The sequence below is a fragment of the Ostrea edulis genome, chromosome 2 (genome assembly GCF_947568905.1).
Source record: "Ostrea edulis chromosome 2, xbOstEdul1.1, whole genome shotgun sequence".
Lineage (NCBI taxonomy): Eukaryota > Metazoa > Mollusca > Bivalvia > Ostreida > Ostreidae > Ostrea > Ostrea edulis.
In genome coordinates, this window is record NC_079165.1 from 81,519,396 (window position 1) to 81,543,217 (window position 23,822).

General features: G+C 35.0%; 3 protein-coding genes and 1 long non-coding RNA gene across 47 annotated transcripts in view; 2 read left to right on the forward strand and 2 right to left on the reverse strand.

Moving 5' to 3' along the window:
- LOC125682171 (dynamin-1-like) overlaps nucleotides 1-13,540 on the forward strand; it is a 44,683-nt gene extending 31,143 nt beyond the window's left edge. For 6 of the 23 annotated variants that reach the window (XM_056155132.1, XM_048922580.2, XM_048922583.2 and 3 more), the window contains 8 exons: nucleotides 4,280-4,409; nucleotides 6,268-6,414; nucleotides 7,004-7,060; nucleotides 7,171-7,352; nucleotides 7,546-7,764; nucleotides 9,078-9,119; nucleotides 10,693-10,734; nucleotides 11,500-13,540. In XM_056155132.1, coding sequence (XP_056011107.1) covers nucleotides 4,280-4,409; nucleotides 6,268-6,414; nucleotides 7,004-7,060; nucleotides 7,171-7,352; nucleotides 7,546-7,764; nucleotides 9,078-9,119; nucleotides 10,693-10,734; nucleotides 11,500-11,575 — 895 coding nt within the window. In that variant the 3' untranslated portion in view covers nucleotides 11,576-13,540. Of the gene's footprint in view, nucleotides 1-60; nucleotides 171-4,279; nucleotides 4,410-6,267; nucleotides 6,415-7,003; nucleotides 7,061-7,170; nucleotides 7,353-7,545; nucleotides 7,765-9,077; nucleotides 9,120-10,692; nucleotides 10,735-11,499 lie in introns of all 23 variants that reach the window. The other 17 variants (XM_048922581.2, XM_056155131.1, XM_048922585.2 and 14 more) reach the window with 11 other exon arrangements.
- A 177-nt stretch (nucleotides 13,541-13,717) lies between these two features.
- LOC125682173 (haloacid dehalogenase-like hydrolase domain-containing protein 3) lies at nucleotides 13,718-16,479 on the reverse strand. 3 transcript variants are annotated; one of them, XM_048922590.2, is made up of 2 exons: nucleotides 16,424-16,479; nucleotides 13,718-14,427 (listed from the first exon to the last, which is right to left on the reverse strand). In XM_048922590.2, the coding sequence occupies exon 2, from the start codon at nucleotides 14,423-14,425 to the stop codon at nucleotides 13,724-13,726; it is 702 nt and encodes a 233-aa protein (XP_048778547.1). In that variant the 5' UTR covers nucleotides 14,426-14,427; nucleotides 16,424-16,479; the 3' UTR covers nucleotides 13,718-13,723. The 3 variants fall into 3 exon arrangements, with proteins under 3 accessions (XP_048778547.1, XP_048778548.1, XP_048778550.1); XM_048922591.2 differs by having other exon boundaries at nucleotides 16,320-16,454; XM_048922593.2 differs by having other exon boundaries at nucleotides 16,393-16,439.
- Nucleotides 16,480-16,499: 20 nt separating this feature from the next.
- Nucleotides 16,500-23,822, forward strand: part of LOC125682170 (centriolin-like) — a 72,056-nt gene continuing 64,733 nt past the window's right edge. For 18 of the 20 annotated variants that reach the window (XM_056155111.1, XM_056155114.1, XM_056155113.1 and 15 more), the window contains exon 1: nucleotides 16,521-16,733. The gene's annotated coding sequence lies outside the window, so the exon portion shown is untranslated. Of the gene's footprint in view, nucleotides 16,734-23,335; nucleotides 23,534-23,822 lie in introns of those variants that run through there. The other 2 variants (XM_056155117.1, XM_056155112.1) reach the window with 2 other exon arrangements.
- On the reverse strand, nucleotides 18,256-21,093 carry LOC125682174 (uncharacterized). Its single transcript, XR_007372471.2, has 3 exons — nucleotides 20,358-21,093; nucleotides 18,615-18,727; nucleotides 18,256-18,408 (listed from the first exon to the last, which is right to left on the reverse strand). It is a non-coding gene; the product is annotated as an uncharacterized LOC125682174 (long non-coding RNA).

Below are 23,822 nucleotides of genomic sequence, written 5' to 3' on the forward strand. Positions count from 1 at the left end.
ATTCCTTTATCGTATATTTTTTAACAGCATTTTAGCATGTTTGAATGTTGAAATTTCCAGGAAAAAGAGAAGAAATTTATGTTACCCCTCGACGGTCTCAAAGTGAAAGACGTGGAGAGCAGTCTGTTTACTAAGCATTGTTTTGCATTGTTTAATCCCGACTCCGGAAGGTACGTGATGAAAACAGAACTCTGCTGTGTTTTCATCCACATTTCAACTTCTCTATGCTCGGATTTACTTCATTCATGTTTCTAACAAGTTTTTGGGATGCTGTGTCTACATAATCTGCTCTCCTGCATGTGCATGGCTTGGGGTGTGAATATGTGAATATGTTCTGCTTTAATCAGGTTTTTCTTCATTTTTTGATAGTGATTTATCACGTTTGTAGAGAGATGTATGCTGTATAAGAACAAATTATCTTAATTCTTAATGTAACCTTGGCTACACCACATTCTCATATTAGATGTATATTATCACTGTAGAAAAGTATTAGGAACATTTCATTGGCCAGTGAAATTTAAAGTAGTTTGTCATTTGGAAACTGAATTTGAAAAAGACTTTAATACCTGTTCAGGTGTTTATAAATTGATTAACTTTGTTTGTCGGGCTTCGATTTTTCCATATAATTGAATGATTTACATTTTATGTCCTGATTTGGAACAAAAAAGATTTTAAGGTAGCTCACTACACTAAAGCTTGAAATATACTCAGTATGACACCACGTCACAAGATGGCGATTTAAATGTTTTGTGAAAGTAAATGTATCGATCGATTTGTTTGTCTATCATCGTAGTTCAGTGGTTAAAGCATTGGGCTGATGAACCGCAGATCTCGAGTTCAAATCCCACAGTCTTTTGTTCATATGTGTTGAAATATTTTTTTAAAAATCATGTTTTTATCCAAATTTGTATATTTTTGGCCTTTTTAGGTCACCTGAATTCATTCATTCATATCTGTTTTTGTCCTGCGACGTGCGTCGTGCGTTAACATTTGAACATTTTCAGCTTCTTCTCTGAAACCCCTGAACCAATTTCAACCAATTTTGGCATATAGCATCTGTGGGTGGAGGGGAACAAAAATTGTGAAATTCATGGTCCCTGCCCCCCTGGGGCCTGAGGGGTGGGGCAAAAACCATCAAAATGAGTGTAATTTTAAAAAATCTTCTTCTTCACTCCTGGACATCAAGAAGCCAAACTGTGGGCATAATTATAATGAGTGTTGAGCCCTCTACCAAAATTGTGAAATTCATGGCCCCTGGGGCAGGGGTTCTTGTGTTAGGGTGGGGCTCTATTGGTCATATAGTGAAAGTGTAGAAATTCTTTGAAAATCTTCTTCTCTGTGTCTGGGTATTAAGTAGACAAACTAATAGCATGGTAATGATGAGCAAGGATGCCTCTTTATACCCCCCGCAACAAGTTGTGGGGGGGTATACTGGAATCGGGTTGTCCGTCTGTCCGTCCGTCCGTCTGTAGACGCAATGGTTTCTGGGCTCTAAAGCATTATCCTTTCCACCTACCGTCACCATATCATATATATGGACTACCCATGGGATGAAGATGTTCCCTATCGATTTTGGGGTCAAAAGGTCAAAGGTCAAGCACACTGGACATCAAAGTAGCAATATGGTTTCCGGGCTCTAAAGTGTTATCCTTTCCACCTACAGTCACCATATCATACATATGGACTACCCATAGGATGAAGATGTTCCCTATCGATTTTGGGGTCAAAAGGTCAAAGGTCAAGCGCACTGGACATTGAAGTAGTAATATGGTTTCCGGGCTCTAAAGCGTTATCCTTTCCACCTACAGTCACCATATCATACATATGGACTACCCATGGGATGAAGATGTTCCCTATCGATTTTGGGGTCAAAAGGTCAAAGGTCATGCGCACTGGACATCGAAGTAGCAACACTCAGAAAAGAGGTAGTTTATACCTATTACCAACACCCTTTGGGAGATTGGGGTAAGTGGGGGGTATTCTTAGTGAGCATTGCTCACAGTACCTCTTGTTCAAAATTGTGAAATTCATGGCCCCTGGATCAGGGGTTCTGGTGCTAGGGTGGGGCTCTATAAGTCATATAGTGAAAATGCATTATTTCTTTGAAAATCTTCTTGTCTGTCCTTGGGTATTAAGTAGACAAACCAATAGCATGGTTATGATGAGCAAGGATGCCTCTTTCAAAATTGTGAAATTCATGGCCCCTGGGTCAGGGGTTCTGGTATTAGGGTGGGGCCCTATTGATCATATAGTGAAAATGCATTTTATTTCTTTGAAAATCTTCTCCTCTGCTGCTGGGTATTAAGTAGACAAACTAATAGTATGATAATGATGATCAAGGATGCTTCTTTCAAAACTGAAATTTATGGCCCCTGGGTCAGGGGTTCTGGTGCAAAGGCGGGGCTGACCACATAGCTATTCAATGTTTCTTCCATCCAAAAGTAAAATTCTTATATTTAAACACAAACCTAATTCAAACATTGGAAGGTTGTTACATGATACTCAGGTGACCTATAAGGCCCCTGGGCCTCTTGTTGGCATATGTACTTTATTGTATATCTTCATATCTTTTATAATTAAATCAATTCGTACTGATTTGAGAAACTATTTCTGGGTGTAGTGAACCATCTTAAAAGGAAATCAAACAGCTAACAAACAGAGTGTCAGCTTTGACTAAGACATCCAGTTTTATGTGACATTGCATGTAATGAATTTATAGGCTGTAGATTCCTTATGTTTAATACTTATTAATAATTTGGTGGAATTTCCATTCAGTGTCAGTTCATAAGAACACAATGATACATTGCAGTTGTGTCAATTCTTGAGAATGTTTTCTGTTCAATGACAGTTCATGAAAACATGAATTGCCATTCATTGTTGGTTCATGAGTGTATATAAGGACTGCATTATAAATACCGTGGTGTCATCAGTTTTCACTGGCATCAAATTTTGTAGAAATATTTTGTTGGAAATTTGTAGATTCATAATTTTGTGGTAGTCACTTTGTGTGGTTTCCTTCCCAGGAATAATTGTGTTTTGTTGATCAGTCTAGTGCAACCACAAAAACTATGAACCACAAAAACTATGAATTTCAAAACTGGTATTCAGTAAAATCTATTGAAACCACAGTAAATTAGTGATAAATAGATAAAAGCATGCAAATTAATTATTCACATAATATGATAAGGAATCTACAGTAAGTTTTTGTAGTGTGTGTAGTGGGTATATACAGAGCTGATTTCTTCATTGGTGTCTTGTGGACCAAAACTCTCATTTTACTTAAAGAGAAATTGGAACCATTGTATTATATGAAGAAGAAACTGACGTTTGCCAGCTGTACAATGAATACTCCTTTGCTTGCTTTATATACCAGAGCTTACAATGATACAGTACCTGTGTATAGCGATACCTATCAATTTCCTCCTTGAATATGCTAGATGGCTTGTTTTTTCAGGAACAGTTACTCTAGTTTATTAACATTGCTTTAATAAAAATTAAACAGAATTCTGACATCACAAAAACTGCGATATTTAGTAGGTGGTTGACCAGTTTTGACGTTGGATGGTCATCGTCAGACAAATGGTAGTAAACAGACTATTGTGAAGTGTAAATTGCAGCTGTACATGCATTATGATTACAATGATTTCACCATCAAGATTGCGTTATGATACTTGTACGTGTAAAATATAATTTCTGCTGAATTGGATGTTGTTTTATAGTAGAACATCGAATTAAGCAGAAATTATTTGTATACTGATAGTTTTAACAGATAACAGATTATCTTGAGTATCTAAGATATCTGCCATTGAGATCTGCCACCATTGGTACCAGGCAAGTTTGGCTCCAGTTTATTTACATATTTGGTTCTTAGTTACGGTTGTCGAGGAACAGTGTCCGAGTGATTTCATACAAGATCAACAGAGCAGTATTCACTGTACACTAGTAATTCAAGAATCAAAAGAAACTAATGACAAATTCCACACATTTCTGTTCTGCATTCTGCTTCGTGTTATTTCAGTTTTCATTTTAACCCTGTGTATTGTACATCAGACATTTACCATTTTACACATTTATGAGTCATATACTCTCAGTATAAATGTATTTAAAGATGTGAAATAATAAGCCTTAAAGTCTCAATCATAAAGTAACTTTTATAAACTATTTTGTTAAAGAAAATCATAGATAAAGAAAGAAATTATATAATGCAAGCTATCTGAAAGTAAAAAAGCATTCACAACAGGAAGCTTGCTGTTTTTTGACAATGTCATTATTTCCATAGAAACGTGTACAAGGATTACAAACAGCTGGAGCTGTCGGCTGAAAATCAGGAGGAAGTGGACAGCTGGAAGGCGTCGTTGCTGAGGGCGGGAGTGTATCCTGACCGATCACAAAACGGAGAGGAAAAAAGAGTGAGTGTATACATATCATCACTACTGTCAGAAAAAAGTCAGAAAGCATATCATCACTACTGTCAGAAAGCATATCATCACTACTGTCAGAAAAAAGTCAGAAAGCATATCATCACTACTGTCAGAAAAAAAAAGTCAGAAAGCATATCATCACTACTGTCAGAAAGCATATCATCACTACTGTCAGAAAGCATATCATCACTACTGTCAGAAAGCATATCATCACTACTGTCAGAAAAAAGTCAGAAAGCATATCATCACTACTGTCAGAAAAAAGTCAGAAAGCATAATTATCATCATTACTTAAGAAAAAAGTCAGAAAGCATATCATCACTACTGTCAGAAAAAAGTCAGAAAGCATATCATCACTACTGTCAGAAAAAAAAAGTCAGAAAGCATATCATCACTACTGTCAGAAAGCATATCATCACTACTGTCAGAAAGCATATCATCACTACTGTCAGAAAGCATATCATCACTACTGTCAGAAAAAAGTCAGAAAGCATATCATCACTACTGTCAGAAAAAAGTCAGAAAGCATAATTATCATCATTACTTAAGAAAAAAGTCAGAAAGCATATCATCACTACTGTCAGAAAAAAGTCAGAAAGCATATCATCACTACTGTCAGAAAAAAAAAGTCAGAAAGCATATCATCACTACTGTCAGAAAGCATATCATCACTACTGTCAGAAAGCATATCATCACTACTGTCAGAAAAAAGTCAGAAAGCATATCATCACTACTGTCAGAAAAAAGTCAGAAAGCATAATTATCATCATTACTTAAGAAAAAAGTCAGAAAGCATATCATCACTACTGTCAGAAAAAAGTCAGAAAGCATATCATCACTACTGTCAGAAAAAAGTCAGAAAGCACAATTATCATCATTACTGTCAGAAAAAGGTCAGAAAGCACTCTGATAAAAACAAAATGGGTAATGGTTGAAACATATCACTATACTGTCAGAAAAAAAGTCAGAAAGCATTCTGATAAAAACAAAATGGGTAATGGTTGAAACATATCATCACTACTGTCAGAAAAAAAATCAAAACATTCTGATAAAAACAAAATGGGTAATGGTTGAAACATATCACTATACTGTCAGAAAAAAAGTCAGAAAGCACTGTGATAAAAACAAAATGGGTAATGGTTGAAACATCAGAGGACTGAAATGTCTTTAATAAGCTGTACAGCACATTTGTTTGTTATTTTATATTATAACGCATCAAGTTTATGTCTATCATATTCATGTAACATCCACGCAATGTGCACCTGTTCAATTGTGCTCCTGTTCAATTGTGCACCTGTTCAGCTGACTTACAAGAAGGGTTCTCGTATGTGCCATGACCACTCTGACATTGGACATCTGTTTTATCCGATGGAACAGCCAACACCCCCTTCCTCATTGAAGTTCATGCTTCAGAGTGAATGAAAATGATGTACAGTAAGGCTCCATCTCCTACTGCTACTCTAGAGGCCAGACTTCACTGTAACTGGAAGTCTGTCATATAATAACCACTTCAACGTGTGGAAGTCTGTCATATAATAACCACTTCAACATGTGGAAGTCTGCCGTATAATAAACCACTTCAATGTGTGGAAGTCTGTCATATACCGGTAATAAACCACTTCAACGTGTGGAAGTCTGCCGTATAATAAACCACTTCAACGTGTGGAAGTCTGTCATATAATAAACCACTTCAACATGTGGAAGTCTGTCGTATAATAAACCACTTCAACGTGTGGAAGTCTGTCGTATAATAAACCACTTCAACATGTGGAAGTCTGTCGTATAACAGTAGTTGTGATAATACATTACAGAATATAAATCATATCATTCTGTGTTGTTGTTTCAGGGGAAGGAAGATGTGGGGTCTATGGATCCGCAGCTGGAACGACAAGTGGAGACCATTAGAAATCTGGTGGAATCCTACATGAAAATTGTCAACAAAACTCAGAGGGACCACGTCCCAAAATGCATCATGCACATCATTGTCAATGATGTAAGTTTGTATTTAATTATATTCTTAAGTATGTCAGAAATAGGTTCGTAGAAAAAGAATTGGAGCAATACTTGTATTTGTTTTTCTAACTTTGATAGAGAGGTACAGGTATGTACTGTGATATTTCATCACTTTTTATGGGAATTAAATTTCTCAGATTTGTCCAAAACTAGTTTCATTGTAATTTTACGAAGAACTACTCATATTCATCATTTATTACAAATGAATTAAAGTTACTGATTGTCACAACCATGAAGACAAAAAAAATATTGGTATCCAACGAAAAACAATGGAAACATCGTATTCTTTGAATTTTTTCTCCTTGGCTCACATGTTTACATTGTTTACACATGAAAAATCTGCAGAATTTTATACTATATGAAGTGAAAGTTCACTGTATTGAAATACTGGTTACGATGGTAAAATTGCACACAAATCAGTGGAATGTTTTGTTCCAGGGACTAAACAAATATACAAATCCATATGCAAGTATTATAAAATCTATCATTTTAAAGAAAATATATCTTCAGTAAAAATGACATTCTTTTTATAGAATTTTGAATGATGTATTGCAATAATTAATATACAGGTAAAAGACTTCATTGGAGCAGATCTTCTGGCTCATTTATATTCAAGTACTGATCAGGTGAGTAAATCTTAAGCATTGATTCAAAGCTTCTAAAATTACCGATGTAATATTTATACTCGACTCTACTATTGGGGTTTGTATCCTGATGACGTAAGTTCTATTTATAGAATTCCATGATGGAGGAGTCCCCAGATGAAGTACAGAGACGAGAGGAATTAATCCGCATGTACCATGTGACAAAGGAGGCCCTGAGCATCATAGGGGACATCACCATGAACACCTCTTCCACCCCTGTACCGCCACCCGTGGATGATGAATGGCTGAAAGTTGACCAATCAATGCAAAATGGGTGGGTCTTTTGTAAGAATACAAGATGGATAAGTTGCATAGGGAAAATTTGATAAGCAAAATAAATTTTTTAAAAATGTTTTTGCTCTTATCAGAGAAAACAGAAAAATATGAAATATTAGAATGTGAAAACAGAGGCTTATCTTTTTCAAACTCATGCTGATCTGAGATTACATGTTTTCTTACTGTTTTAGTAGACCCAATTCACGACCATCCTCTCCCAAGCCAGGAAGAGCCCCACCCCCACCTCTTCCTAATCGTCCGGGAGGTGCACCCCCTCCTCAGAACATGCCCGCGAGGCCAGCACCAAACATTCCATCCAGACCAGCTCCAAATGCTCCACAAGGATTCAGTGCATCTAATGCCGCAGCAGTGGCCAACATGATGGGGGCTAATGTACCTCCCATTCCAGCGTAAGTTGTCGGCCAGGTGGCATAGTTTTAGGTGTTGTGAATCAAATATGCAGAGTCTGGCATGTTCTGTCTTTGAAATGATTCCAAGCTTAGTTTACATGAATAAAGGTCAGGACATACCATGGGACACCGTTTTGGTTTTTTTTTTTTTAAATCACATATGCTTTATTTTTGGGGCAGTTTTTTACTTGTGGATAAAATTCAACTTGTTTTTGTGTGTTCCTAAATATCTTATAATACTCTTTAGGATGTGAAGTGCTTTTATAATGTAATGTTTGAATGAATACATTGGCATTAGGGATATTTTATCTTCTGTATACCAGGAAATTTTTGCCCCATCTTATTTTCACCCAATTCGCTTTCAACCTGAATGAGGGAGTTCAAAAGTGGGCAAATTTTAGTTTCCTTGTTCCTGTAGGCAATAGTGAGTGGTTTGTGGCAAATTTAAAATTGGATGAAACAGTTTTGCAATGCATTGGAGCAAAAATAATATGGTGCAGAGATTTCTTGGTATTCATTCAGTACATCAAAGGGGGAGGGGGAGGGGGGGGGGGGGCATTGATATTACATGTATATGGGGGACTGGTATTCCTTTTACATGTACATGTTGCAGGTGGATATTGGAATACTTCATCCACACTAAGCACATAGCACCTTTACTTTGCTGTAATTCTGAGTTAAGATTTTTTTTTACTAGAACAAAGATATTATTTGTAAAGTTTCAGTTTGAGTAATATCTTTTTTTTTTAATTTAATTTCGGAGTCAAAATGATATGTCAATTGACATCATTGGGAATATGATACACTGCGTCATGTGGTGACATTATAGATAAAAGTATAGATTACTGCCAGAAATAAAACTAAAGAAGCACATATTGTTTGTTCAGCTATAAAAGTTTAGATTACTGCCAGAAATAGAGCTAAAGAAGCACATATTGTGTGTTAATTAACTAAAACTCCCAGTCAGCTGGACGCGATGATGAATATGTAATTAATGATTGGTTATTAGTATTGATTAACATGTCACATTGAAGACGTGTTCCAATTAAACATTGAATGCTGCATGTCACAGAAATTTACAGGTACACATGGTCGTATGTTTCACAGTGTATCAGTTTACCATGTAGATAAAAATGGCCAGTAATATCAGCTTTGGGCCTGAAAATAAGAATAAGATACTTAATGATACAATGATTATAATTGTATAGTTATACAAATGTATTTAAATATATTGTCTTTATATAATATACAAACTAGTTTAGGAAAATTTTGCCAAATTATACAGCAAAGGCACGTTTTGTCTTTTTTTACAGGAAATATGATGTGCATATAGACAGGAAAACGGCACAAAAAGGGTTAGATACAGAGCACATCTTTCCAATCAATAACTCACTCTCTGTTTGACTGCTCAGATTGATATTAACGCTGCTGTCTTGTCTGTAGCCAGAGGAAATGAAAACAAGCTGGGTTTCTAATGTGGGGGGGGAGGGGGGGGGGGGGGGGGGGCGATCTTGCAAGTTCATTGGAAATTCAATTGGTACAGATGTATAGAAAACTTCCTTGAAATGTACCTGATTATGAAAAACATATTGAAACACAGCTTTACTACATGCATTTTGCTTTTGAAGTCTAATATACTGCATCTGAAGGTTGATAAAACTTAAAACTGTCAAACAGATAGTGAGATCACCATGTTCAGCTCAAGGTGTGGGTTAAACAGCTATATAAAAGTAGATGCAGGATTGAAAGCTTCAGAGCATGTGATGCAAGTTGAAAGTCAAAGAAATTGAGAAACAGTATTTAAAATTTACCATTGCTATGTACTGTCAAATATATATCAACGTGCTCTGATGTTTTCAATGGAGAGTCTGTTGCTTTGCTTTATATAAAACGGGAAGTCTTTTGAAAGGATTCTTCCACTGGTTTGATTAGCTCATGAGTTCCTGTGAATTACACATTGCTTTTGTTTTGAAGAATACTTGTAGTCAGGTGATTGGGCTCACAGGTGCTTGAGGACAGGGAACAACAACACCCCCCACCCCCCTCTTGTGACTTTTTTTGGTCAATCACTCCTTTATGACATATTTCTGGTCCATCCCAAGCCATAACTCTAAAAATTAAACTTAAACATTTCAATAAAAAAACACCAAACCCGACTAGCATAATCTCTGTTTATTAGTCTTAATTTGTTAAGGACATGGCTATGTGATTTGAAATTGTGCTCCGATAAATCTATGTGTCCTAATAGTTTACTTTATTTTCTGTGTTTGATCTAACTAAGATTTAACTACGTTGAGTACAGTAACTGTACTGTTATGTGTTTTGCATGCTTGTGTGATTTCTAACTTTGTTTTAATACCTGTACAATTAGTGTGGTCTTCATCAAAAAGTGGCATGATATTTGTGTATGCTTTTAAAAAAACACAGGAGGGTGGGTCAGTTTTAGGAAGTCTGAAATCGGTCATTTAAGCCCTGTTTGTTCACTCTATAACTGTATGAAATATACTGGCTTGAGATGAGGGGTTCGGTTGAGATGAGGGGTTTGGTCGGGGAGCATGCTGGGATATTGACACGCTGTCTCTGTGTTACTATAAATAAACACTGTTGTTGGGTGTATAATCATTGTGAAGATTTTGTTTTCGATGTACTTGTATGTAGTCTCTTTAGTTGTCATAGTTACAGCTTCTTACTCTTTTGCCAGGCTTTTCTAGGCTAAAAATTCAGTTTTTCTAATTTGCACTTTGTTAATTTTCATATATCATGGATTAAATTTTCAAGATTATCTTTTTCCTTTGTAAAGAATTGTTTCTATAATTCTTTTTAGTTCAGAAGCAGTAAATTTCTTTTGATTTAATGGAAAAGGGATTTCAAGTCTCATTTTAGTTGGAATGAATTTTAAAAAGTGATTGTTGTTTTTACGATATTTAGCTGGAATGTTGGCCAAGCAGTCGGAAGTGCATATATGCGCAAGTATGTTGATCTTCCTGTGTAGCCTATTTTGTATTGAATGTATTTAGACTTTATATTCTGCTTCTTACTAATTCTGTCTGATTGCAATTAAGCATGGTCCTCACTAAAGTTGATAATCCCTCTGTTCGTTTCCTTGTCTACCTAATATTATCAGACTGACTAACCAGTATTGTAGTAGTTACTAATTCATAAATTCACATTGGCATTCTATGGTGTTTCTCGAGCGACTCTATATATAACCAGAATTGTAGTTATTTGTTCATATTTACACATTAACATTTTCTGGTGTTTCTCAAGCAACTCTATATATAACCACTAATTCTGTATGTATGCCGTTTCTTCATTGACTCTATAAATAGCCATTACTCTGTATGGACATGAGTATTAAATTTTTTATCAGGTCAGGGGTGGGGGAGGGGAAGTGGTGCAATTTATATAAGAGACCAAAAATAAAAGAAGGGGAAGGATTGTTACTAAATTCTAAATATGATATTAAAAATAAACTAATTCAATGCTACGATGGCACGTAGTGTGAAATACAGCACGACGACCATCTTTGTTGTGTGCAGATATTATCAGCTTAATCTCTCAAAACTTCCATCAAGTATTTACAGTGCCTATCTATCGGTTTGCATTGCAGGAATGTCTGCTTCTCATAGATATACATGTATATTTCTTTAGAGCATCAACAAAGATTATCATGCAGTGTCTCAAGTGGGTTATTTTTATGGCGATCTATATTCAAATGTCTGCATTCCTTTTCAGTCGCCCCGGGCCACAGGGAAATATTCCCAGAATTCCAGAGCGGCCATCCATCCCGTCACGACCAAACATGAACTGAGAGGAGGATCAAATCACAATAAAGGGGTGAAGAGGATAAAACAGACAAAAAATAGAAGTTATGCAAGGAAACGACGAAATTTATGTTTGATATTGGTTTATGATAAAAATACAGACCAATCAAATGCTGTTGGTGAACTGGGGCATCAAGATGGTGTCCCGTGGCAATTATTTTCAATTTCTGACTGGACTTTTCATACATCTAATCATGTACAGTGAAGATATGGCAAACATTCTCATCAAAGTAACAGAAAACAGAAATGTTAGCCAAAATTTCCAGTGACACTTGTCTCAATGATATTTTCATGTCTGTCAATTCTACTTGGATTTAAAAACCCTGTACTGCTCTGCTGATAGGACACATAGAACAGATGCAACGTATTACATGTAGAAAATGTCCGTGTCTGTGGTTTTAGAATGTTACTTGCGTCTAGTGCCGTCTGCTCGTGTTATATATTAAGTTGAATAAGCAATACATTTACATGCACAAAATAGATCCGGATATTTTCTGTGATTTTTTAGTATTCACAATATTGTTGAATATTTTCAGGAGTTGAATCATAATCATGAATATTGTGGGAAGAAAAATTCTTACATGAAAAATGTTTTAAATATGGGATTGTCTCACTAGGAGATAACTATGAAGTGTGATGCATCTTTTTATTTTAATACGGGGTATAATATTTTGCAGTTTTCCCCAAAATAAAAATTTACAAGACATGTATGGAACAGGCAGAATTTTCATAGAAATTCTTCAGTAGGTAGTGTACGATTAAATATAATGTTTATAGACTGTTGTACAGAATCAAAGTTTGTACATACTCTGTAATATTATCGTATGATACTATGTATCCATACATGTGTAGATAAATGTACTTTTTTCCACGGGTTCATAAGTTCGCGGAATCACTCTTTCTGTTTATTCCGCGGGTAGAAAATTGGGCAGATTTCTTAGATTGCCACTTAGTGTCTTTCATTTACTTTAAGTATGCTGGGATGAATTTCCACGGAAAATTTGTGACCGCGTACATAGCGTAAATTAATACCGTGCGGAAAAAAGTACTTCTACAGTACATGTGTAGGTACATGTACTGTGTGGATATCATGGTTATTGTTCATGTTTAACTATGTGATGATTTGTGCAATCCTGTTTTACTTTGAATTCTGAATCTTTTTTACAATGTGTCTAATATTGGCTTAAACTAAAAAAAAAATGTATGTTGACAAAGATGTAGAAAGTATCATATTTTGTAGACATTTAGCAAATACATTGAATATGCAAGCGAATGGAGTCTCTGTCAGACATCAGCATAGATAGACTATGTTTTCAGCTCTTAGGAGTGTTTCACTCTCACAATGTTAAAAGCTTCTTTAGGTTTTCATGTATTCTTACTTTTCCCAGCACAAAGTAAGTGTTTTGAGCAAAGTTAGAAAATATCATCTCTAATAAAAGTGTAAATGGCATATTATATGGAGCTATCAACCATTACTAATGTTTATAATGCTAGAGTTCATGCACTGTATACTTTATATATCAGTACAAAAATTATACTACACAGTCCGTGCTACAGTACAGATAAGTCATTAGCAGGAATAGCAAATGTTTGATGTTCTCGTGTGTTAGACAGAGCATGTATCCCATATTCAAAATGTGTTGTTGATAGATTAATAGCATCATGTTCATATTTGATGGCGGTGGATATTGTTTGTTGATATTTTGAGATTGGTCAGGAGTCTGGTAAAATTTGTAGTAAATTTGTTAGTAAAAATTTAACCGACAATAATGGACAGAACATTTCATAGCATGCATTTTTACAAAAGATGATAAAGTCTTACGATCTTGAAAACCAGTTCTGTTTATAAATACAAAATGTAACCAATATCTAGATTTGTTGATTAAGACTTGTCATGTCATATGAGTTCATGTAATATAAAACATACTAAATTAAAGTGATAACTAAAGAAATACTGGTATTGTTTGTTTGTTTATAATGCTTTCTTTGCTGAGCTGAGGAATAAATCAGTCTTCAAATTGTTACTTTTGATTGTATCTATTAAAGTAGTATATTTATTGCTTTTATAGCTTCCAACTGACAATTCATGAGTTTGCCAATTTAAAAAACCTGAAATAACTAAACAGCTGGACAATTTATAGATAGTTTAATATATCAGGTAGATCTGTTACAATGTGTTCTACATCTATTGGAACATTAGCTATGTTTGGACAAAATAGTACGCTCTTCATTCCAACTTTCCTCGGCCCGATGTAATCATTTTGATAATCATCACCGACATGAAGAGATTCTGAGGCTGAAGTATTTGCAATTTTCAAAGCTTGAAGGTAAATTTCTGGATCTGGCTTGGCATGGCCTGCCGTCCAAGCCGGCAGAACAAAATCAAAGTATTGAAGAATGGACATCCTGCGAAGGACATTTTCTAGCGTGTCGTCAAAGTTTGTCACAGCACCCACTGTCAAATTCCTCTTTTTCAGTTCCTCCAATACACTGACAGAACTTGGTATCAATGTCCAGCCACCTGTTTCAAAATGTGTACATATGTGTTGAGAAACTATACAAATTTTATTATCTGTTGAGTCCATTCCACTGTGTGTAAGTGTTTTCTGAACAAGAGAATCCCACCACTGTCGAGAAGTCAAACCACTGTTCCTACCAAAGACGGGAAACTTTTTTTCCTGCTCCTTCCAATTTTTTCGGAAGGCTTGGTTGATGACATCGGGGTCTAATTCTACACCATGGACCTTCGCTACACTCGAATACTGGTGACCAACACCCCCCACAACACGGATCAGAGTGTTGGTTACATCTAGGGTTACAAGCTTCACAGAAGGCATCTCTGAAAGAAAAAAACCCAAGCTAATTTGGCAAAGTACAGTGAATGACTTGAACTGAATTTAAAAGAGTAATAAGCACTTGTTGTAGACAAGGGTAATTAGGGACCTGAGCATGTACTGCATAGGGAGGACCTGAGCAAGATGAAGAGAAGGACACCAACAAAAACACAAAAGTGCATAGAACTCTCTCTACTTTCTTTACCCGATATTGATCAGGTCGACAATATAGTTCATGGAAATATTGATTACTTTCTTCACCCTACACTGATCAGGTCGACAATATAGTACATGGAAATACTGATAACTTTCTTCACCCTACACTGATCAGGTCGACAATATAGTGCATGGAAATATTGATTACTTTCTTCACCCTACACTGATCAGGTCGACAATATAGTACATGGAAATACTGATAACTTTCTTCACCCTACACTGATCAGGTCGACAATATAGTGCATGGAAATATTGATTACATTCTTCACCCTACACTGATCAGGTAGACAATATACATGTAGTACATGGAAATATTGATAACTTTCTTCACCCTACACTGTTCAGATCGACAACGTAGTACATGGAAATATTGATAACTTTCTTCACCCTACACTGATCAGGTAGATAATGTAGTACATGGAAATATTGATAACTTTCTTCACCCTACACTGATCAGGTCGACAATATACATGTTGTACATGGAGTTACTGATATGGCAATATGCTTCCTACTTCTTCACATCAAAATGATAATGCAGAGCATTTACCACATGATTTCATAATCTGTAAATTATATTGTGGAACACTAAAATGACTAATTTTTTTAAGACATGGTTTATTTTACTTGAAGAAGAATGCACAGACTTCCTATCCATGTTATTTTTTTTAAAACTTGCTTTCAATGATGATGGAATTCTTGCCATGCTGTCACTGGCTACATGGTCATTGAGAATGGAAATGGGATGCAGTCATTTGACATATATTTAAGAGGATCATACAAGATGCACACTGCATACTTCTCATATAGCTTTGTTATCAAGAAAGGAAAAACCCTATTGATTTTGAGGTCACAAGGTCACAGTTACTACAGGACTTCTTAGGAAAAGCTTGACAACACTACAGTTCACATTTTTGCTCGATTGTTTTTATACTTCACACATTTTACCTTTTAACCCCAAAAAACAACAGGGTTCTTCCTCTCTTAATAACAAAGCTATATAAAATTATGTAAAGTATCAAATCGATTGAGCAAAAAATGCACCTCTTGAGCGTCTACAAGCTAACTGTTACATTAACCCAAACGATTCCGTAACTACATCCCCCTCTTGCAATGAATTGATCATTTCTGTAATTACTTCTCATAACATGGACAGTGATCAAAAGTGAACTTGGCTCATGATCAATGAAGATGTACAAAAACTTGAACATATCAGTGAAATTATTCTAAAAACAGGTGTTGTTCAACTCCTCACTATTATACTCTGCACTTTTCTGTTACTTTCAGTTAAACATCTATGTGCAATAATTACCTTAGAGTACAATACTGACAGTCTGATTGACTGCAGGCAGCTTATTTATAAAGAAAAAAATTCAGAAAAATTACAGCATTAACTTGGCTACAAACTACCGGTACATGGGACCATGGGGAACAATTTTAAAGTATCGTATGTGCATGCATATATGTATATTTCTCATCTTTCATAGTATTGTGCATCTTCAATAGACCAATGTAGAATCTTACCCATAACATAAGCTGTATCATGATTTTAGAATTTATTTTATTTTTAAATGCCACCTAGCACAGAGGGCAATCGAGTCAATGATTGACTGGAGAATTTTAAAACACACACAGTATAATAGTAGTGATGCATATGTTTCAATCCATCTTTGTATATTCTTACATTAACATACAAAAATGGACTTGGCCAAACACAGGGCCACATTCAAATTGAAGTCCTTAATATGAGTGTAAACCTGTTATTCATGTTTGTCAACAAATACGCACGTGTAATTGTTTGTCAAGTTCAGACACGCCTAACAGGAAGTTGGAAGAACTCATATTTTTCAGCATTTCTATTGGATAATATTTTTTGCATTAATAAACATGTTTGCTTCACATGTTGATATGCGTACAAAAATAATGAATGAATGAATTATATAATTCATTTGTTTTCTTTGATTTGTTCTCTTCTGCTATCACGAACATGAGCAGTTGAACTGGAGACAGTCCCGCAGTAACGGACATGGCGCGTATTCAATGACAACAAACGAGAGGCGAAGAAGATTTTTGGCTATTTTCCTCCTTTCTGACAAAGGTAATGGGTTTTATGGAATTTCTGTTTACAATGTACATTGGTATTGCGTATTATTATATTATTTTAAGCCATATATCTAAAGTATTTATTAATGCAGAACGAATTTTGTGGCAAAGCGACGTGCTGGGGCATATAAGATACCTTATCCATCCCTTTAAATCAGATACCTAGTTTAAAGTATGGACAACGGGCTGATTACATTCTTATGTGATTGTTAATGAGCAGTAGTGTAGATTGCTTTTCTTATCGCCATGTTTATCTTGTATCAAAATTACCCATTGATTTCGCACATGATAATGAAATATATTGTTCTTTGTTAGACAAACCTTATAAGTATACTGATATATACTTTTTATGTGTATGAATTTATGTCGATATCATATTGAATTAACATTTCCACCCATTACTCAATGAAAATCATTTAAATGTAAAAAGGAAAGAAGAAGAAAAATAAGCAGTGCAATATGTGTTATGGATTTGATTTCTTTCATTTCTTCCATCATCTATGCATTGTCTGAACAGAGCAAAAGAAATTACATTGTAAATCGTCAAATTCTGTATAGCATTCCGCTTGACTTGTGTAATTATGTCCTGAGTTACTGTTTCTATAGCTAATTTTAACAATGTATGATATCTTCAGACATGGGCTTGAACCCGATCATTTCGTTATCTGCCAAATGGGGCTTTGTCAGTTCATCATGCTTGTCATGAAAAATGTGTGTAGCAAACTAAGAATGTACAATCCTGCAGATAATATTTGAATTTACAGTGCATGTTTAAGACATCAGTTTCATCTTAGAACTTCACTTACTTACATGTACACTTTGTTCTTTCGGGAATTAATCATTTTGAGACTAACCTGGTTTGTGTGAATAATTTGGTCAGACAGAAAGTTGCTTCATGCTGGCCTACAGAACTGAATTCCCTGTGTAAGAAAAAGTTGGCATACACTGATTTTCCAGGTACAATGCTCACCATTTTATGAGCAATGGTTACTTTTCCCATCATTAGTTACAGACATGTCTTGGAAATTGAAAATTATATGAAGCTAATTAACTATTGATATTAGATATAGAATCATTCCAGGATCACTGTGATTGTTCTGAATCAGTGACTCGCTGAATATGACCACAGTCAAATATGGCACAATATTGCCAACATGTCATATGATTTTGATCACCATGCAAACACTTGTATTTTGCTTAGATGTTTACTTAAAGCAGGTGTATGTACATAGACTAATACATCCAGTCTATGCGAAAGACATCGGACCGTTGGACCTGACCGATGTGCAGTGCCTCAGGTCCAATGGGTCATATTTTACACCGGACTGGAATGTCGGATGTCTCAGTGTTCGGTTTTTAGCTTTATTATTTTGAGGTGGAGTCATTTAAATGTTTGTTATAAGTAAAAAATATCACACAAATCCAAATACGTAAATAAATGTGATTAAAACCGCATGGACTGTCTTTGGTCTCAAACTACCAGGAAATGGAGGAAAATTCGCCTTCAGAAGCCCATGTTTTAATTTTCAGATTTTATTACCATGGCAACCAATTTTCAAAAATAATGTATATGGTTCTTGAAAGTACACATGTGAAAGATTTTAAAGGTCCATCATGACATCTGCTGCTAGCCTGGAAATGGGTCGAGATACACTCAGACACCTGCCATCCTGGAAGTAAAAAATCAACAAAAATGAGGAAAATATACCCATTTTCAACCCCTCCTAATTAAAAAAAAAAATTCCCAGTATTATGACAGATATCAACTTTCAGCAAAAACCCTAACCTTTCCAACAAGGCCAAATTTGCAATAGGGTCCTTGATTCCTTTTCGAGATATTTTACATCAAAGATGCAGCATGCTCTTTTCAACTTACCGTTTAAAGTGAAAGTAGAATTATCCGCCTAGAAGTCAAACTCTCATACATCTCACAGTCACAGTTTCGAATCCCATAAAAAGGCACTGGATCAATGTAGAATGGTCACCTCCCTATATTAATACAGATATCAATAACAATGAAACTATTTAAAAATTCTATAAAATTCTCTTTTAACATATATTTACATTTTAACCCTGGTCACTTTAGCTTTGTATTGGCAATTCGCCAGGTATATTGAGACTTCAAGTATTATCCAGGAGGAATCCCTGGTATAGTATTACTAGTATAATAAAATTTAATAAGATTTTCTTGCTTTGCATTTTCACGTGTTTCACTTTTTTACATTAGGTTTTCCGGTCTGACAAAATTTGGTTCGGACCAGTGTGTTCATTGATTACACAGGTCTGAATGTCCTGTGTGGTCCAAAAAACTTTTGCATAGACTGTACATCCACAGACTGTCTGCATCAATTGACTAAATTAATGAATAATGAAGTGTTGGCTTTTGTGACATATTTCATTAAACGTCAAATTCAGTGAGACTGACACTGGTTCAGAGTAATTGTGGTTATTCTGGAATTATTGTAATTGCCTGGTAGTTCAGATGACCAGAGTCTTTACAAAGTACAAAATTTGGCTAATAATTTATTCTCTTAGATAGATGGTCCTGTTGACCGTTTATATTACTAGTTTTGAATACACTTGAGGTGATTGTTCATGCAAATGTACTGTGATCAATAGACCTTTATAAAACTTGTGAATGCACTCTCAAGTGCCACTAAAATTAGTTTTTAAATATATAAACAATATGTGCTCCATATATGAATATAAAAGAAGAATTCTTCATGATATTGATGATGGAGCAACGTGTTGCAAATGAAGAAAAAAAAATAGCGTGCTCCTTTAGATATCCTAAATAAGTTTATTTCACGTAAAGTTTTACAAGGTTGTCTTGACACAAAGTGAATAAATTATTTATTACATAATTTACAAAAATTGTTTCACTAACAAAACTGATGAAATAAATCGATGAATTAAAGACTTGCAAAATATAATGATTTTCAGCTTGTATTTATTATCAATTGATGTAAAACTAATGAAAGCATCTGAGCTTTAAATGATATAGGTCATGATAATCATGATAATGAAAAAGTTGACTGCTTGAAGAAGTGTTTAATTTGAGATTAGGGACAACATAGTTCAGAGCACACAATGAATTAGAAAAACCTTTACAATATTGCTTGCAATTTCCTGTAGAACTATAGTGCCTCAGAAAGTTTTGTTTGGTAGTCATTAAATATCCAAATGTACACCAATAGATAATTTACAAATATCAAGGAGCACATTGGACTGATGCCAGTGATTCTCAGTGAAGGACTAATGTTGTCCACAAGAATATATTTTAAAGAATGCTATTCTTTCAGTGGGGATTATTTTGATCTGCTATTACATGTATAAAAAGAAGTTCATGTGTAATGCACAGTGTTAGTGTGTACAGTACGGGATTTTTGTGAACAGTTGCCTCAAATGCTGTAAGTTTATCTAGCACGTTTATAAATTCTAGGCATTTTAGATTAACACACTCTATCTTGCTTTTGTCTTTGTAAAGGTGTATGTCTCTGCATTGTTATGCCTAAATTGATTTTAAGAGACCTGTTTATCAATTCCCATGAGCAGAAAATCTTGTGAAGTACTTTTTATCAATCATTTACGATGTATATTCAAAAATAAATTTACTCACTGTTTGATCACAAAAAAGTTACAGGGGTCTATCGTAACTTGTGCATGTGTGTGTATGCATCATAGGAAATGCTGTGGTCACCATATAAGGAGTTCTTATCCAGATACTAGTCACCTTGATAAAAACTGGGTAAAAAGTTTTACATGTAGGTCAAGGTCACAGTTGGTAATTGAATGTAAAAATGTGGACACCATATAAACATATGTGCGATAGGGGGTGGCAGGTACTAGGGGTAGAATGATTCCTGGGTCAAAAGGTCACTTTCAGCAATTGTATGTAACAATTTTGGGAACACCATTAAAGAACACAATTCCAGGTTGTTGTGTTTTTTTCATACTTGCTATAGATGTAGCACTTCCAGGTGAAATGGTCATAGGTCAAGGTCACAGTCCGTGAATGAATATGTAGTAGTAAACGGACCATGGATATCGGCCTGGATAGGTCAGTGGTTAGAGCACTTGACTAGTAATACAGGGGTCCTGGATTCGATTCCTGGTCCAACCATAGATTTTCTCTCTCCTATATACTATAGTTGGTGCCGTTGACCACCCAAGCACTGCAGGTTGTCCTGCCAGGGGCGAAAAGAATCCGAGTTGTGTGTGTCTTCTAGGGCAAATACAAATTAAAGGAGGGAGGAATGTAGTAATTGGGACTATATGCAGACCGTGGATATCGGTCTGGATAGCTCTGGTTAGAGCACTTGACTAGTAATACAGGGGTACCAAGTTTGATTCCCAGTCAAGCCATAGATTTTCTCTTCTCTTATATTACAAATATAAAAATATTATGGAAACAATTAATGTAGAAAGTACCACTCTATTTGTAGTCTCATGCTTTCTAGAGATAGCAGATAGAGAGGAAGATTGGATAAATACCACATTCACATAGTACAGTGTACATGAGTAACGTTATGTTTTTTAAATTCATTTTAAAAATCACAATCAAGTTTTAAATAATCAATGCCAAATTACCTAAACATGTTTAAATATACAAGAGATATGAGTTGCCGCCAAACCAGGTTGAATGATTATGTCTAATACGCCAGTTTCGAGATACGAACTCTTCTGTGTAGGAGGTGCATTTAGTGGAACTTTGAATGACTAAGTGGGACAGAGTGGACCTACAGTCAGCGAGAAAGACGATGAAATGTATTAAAAGCAGCTTCTCTTGTAATATGTAACTGTGGGAAATACAAAATACTATCGAAAGAAATGTTTTACTAAAGTGGAAACATAAAAACAATGTCATATTTGCAAGTAATGTCTTTGATATGGTACTTGTGACCAACGAAATAACGTGAAATGATAAGAATTCTATGTATTTAATTACTCCCTAAATACTTATAACTTACTTAGTTTGTGTATCAGTCAAATTCGGGTAATCTAACAGTGTAAGAGAAACTTACTGAGTACATTCACTTACGCAGTGATGAATATTAGTCCCACTCCCGCGTGTAAACAAACTGTTTCGTGCCTCACTATACACGAGAGTTCTCCAAAGGGAAATAACTCGGGTGTATCTCTAAACTGGCGTATTTATTAGCTCTTCTGAGCCAAAGGCTCAAAGAGCTAATCATATGGCCATATGTCTGGCGTGCGGTGTGCGTCAACTTTCTGGAAAAAGGGCTATATCTCAAGAACCCCTTGGCCAATTTTTGTCAAATTTGTCACAGGGTATCCTTGGCCAAAGGGCTTTCATTTGTACTAAAACTAGGGTTGTGACCCTTTAACAAGGGGAGATAATTAGGAAAATGCTAACAAAAGTAGTGGTTGCTAAAAAATCTTCTTCTCAAGAACCACTGGGCAAATTATCACCAAACTTATGAATAAGCATTAAGGATGAGGATAGGTTGTAGATAAAAAATTATTCAAGGCATCATCCTGGAGCAAAGGGTGTGGTCTCAAGGTCACTTCAAAGTTGACCTTAAATTTTGCTTTGTTAAAACTTTGATATTTTGCTTAGTATTAGGACTAGGATCATCAAATTTTGTCAGTTGATGCATCTTGAGTCTTCATAGTTTGTTGACCAAAAAGTAGGTCACTGTGACTCTGGTTTGGTTGGCGTTTTTAAAGCTGTGTATTTGATGGAATATTTTCATAGAAGTAGCACTTAAACATTGTGCTTTCCTCTTTTTGTTCAAGTGTGCCAAATGTAGTTGTGATATGGCTCTGTGTGTGTGTGTGTCTTATTCCATTTTTTCTTCTTTCCTTTTATGTCATGTATTCATATTTAGATAATAATTTTATCACTAATTAGCTGTATCTTATGCTATGTTTTTTCCCCCTTTCCTTTTATATCATAATTAGGTAATAATTTTTACAATGTTTACGTTCACAAACTGCTTTTAATGTATTGAATAATCAGGGTAAAAAGTATTTGAATTTGCTTGCAGAAATGGCAGTCATTTAAAGGGATAGTAAAGGTCGTTTTGTTCATTTGTTTGGAAAAGAACTAAAATGAGTCAAGTCATTTCTTGTAAATAATAATTTATCTGCATTTATCTTCAAATTACGTCCCCTGAATTTTGTTCTCTGGACAAAATTCAATCTGCTGTATGATATAGTTTATTCACCAATCAATAGAAGTTGGCTCCTAGTGTAGCTATTGGTGACTGTGTAATCATTTTGAAGTTGATAAATATCATTCATCTCTTTTTTATAATATTAAAAAGGAATAAGATGAATTGAGATGAAAGGAAAAAAATCACCAAAATGAGCTACTTTTACCTCTAAAGATTTTTATTTCAAAATTTGCCAGACAAAATATAAATTTTTTAATATTTTGTGTTTAATATATAACAGAAGATTGAAGCAGGTCAAGTGTTTATTAATAACTCGATCATTTGTTTATTGATCATTTTACATAACTACACGACACACTGGTTAACATGGTAAAGTGTACTTGGTAGATGCATACTAATCTTTCCATCTAGTTTGCAAATTCTGGGCGGAATATTGATTATTTAACCAAGTATTTCTTTTTTTTTTTACTCCATTCACAATGATTGTATGAACCAAATTGAAAGGAGTAAAATATTCATAACTCTGAAAATACCTTGTACAAAATGATTGTGGATGCTGACTAAGTTGAAATTGCAACATTGACCGAATTGCAGTATTGATTGAGTGATCTGAGACATTTCTGTTGCTTAGCTGCGTATCAGCACTGTGTTACAGGTAACCATAGGACATTTTTTGGCATTTATATTATTTATGACTAGAATTTGATACAATGTGTGGGATAAATTGTTTTATCTTAAAAGGATAAAACACACCATTTGAAATGTCATGTATGAAAACAGTTGGATATGTGTAATGAGGTTGTTGTATTGGAAACTTAAAATTTTATCTCATGCAGCAAAAAATGACACTTTTTAGTGTAAAATCATAACTTAAATGTGACGCTCTTGTTGGACATGAACGCTTGATCTACAGGTTGCCATTTATTGAGGTAACCATTCAGGTG

Excerpts from the sequence above, each read along its gene's own strand:
- LOC125682173 (XM_048922590.2), bottom strand. The coding sequence starts at position 14,425 with ATGCCTTCTGTGAAGCTTGTAACCCTAGATGTAACCAACACTCTGATC.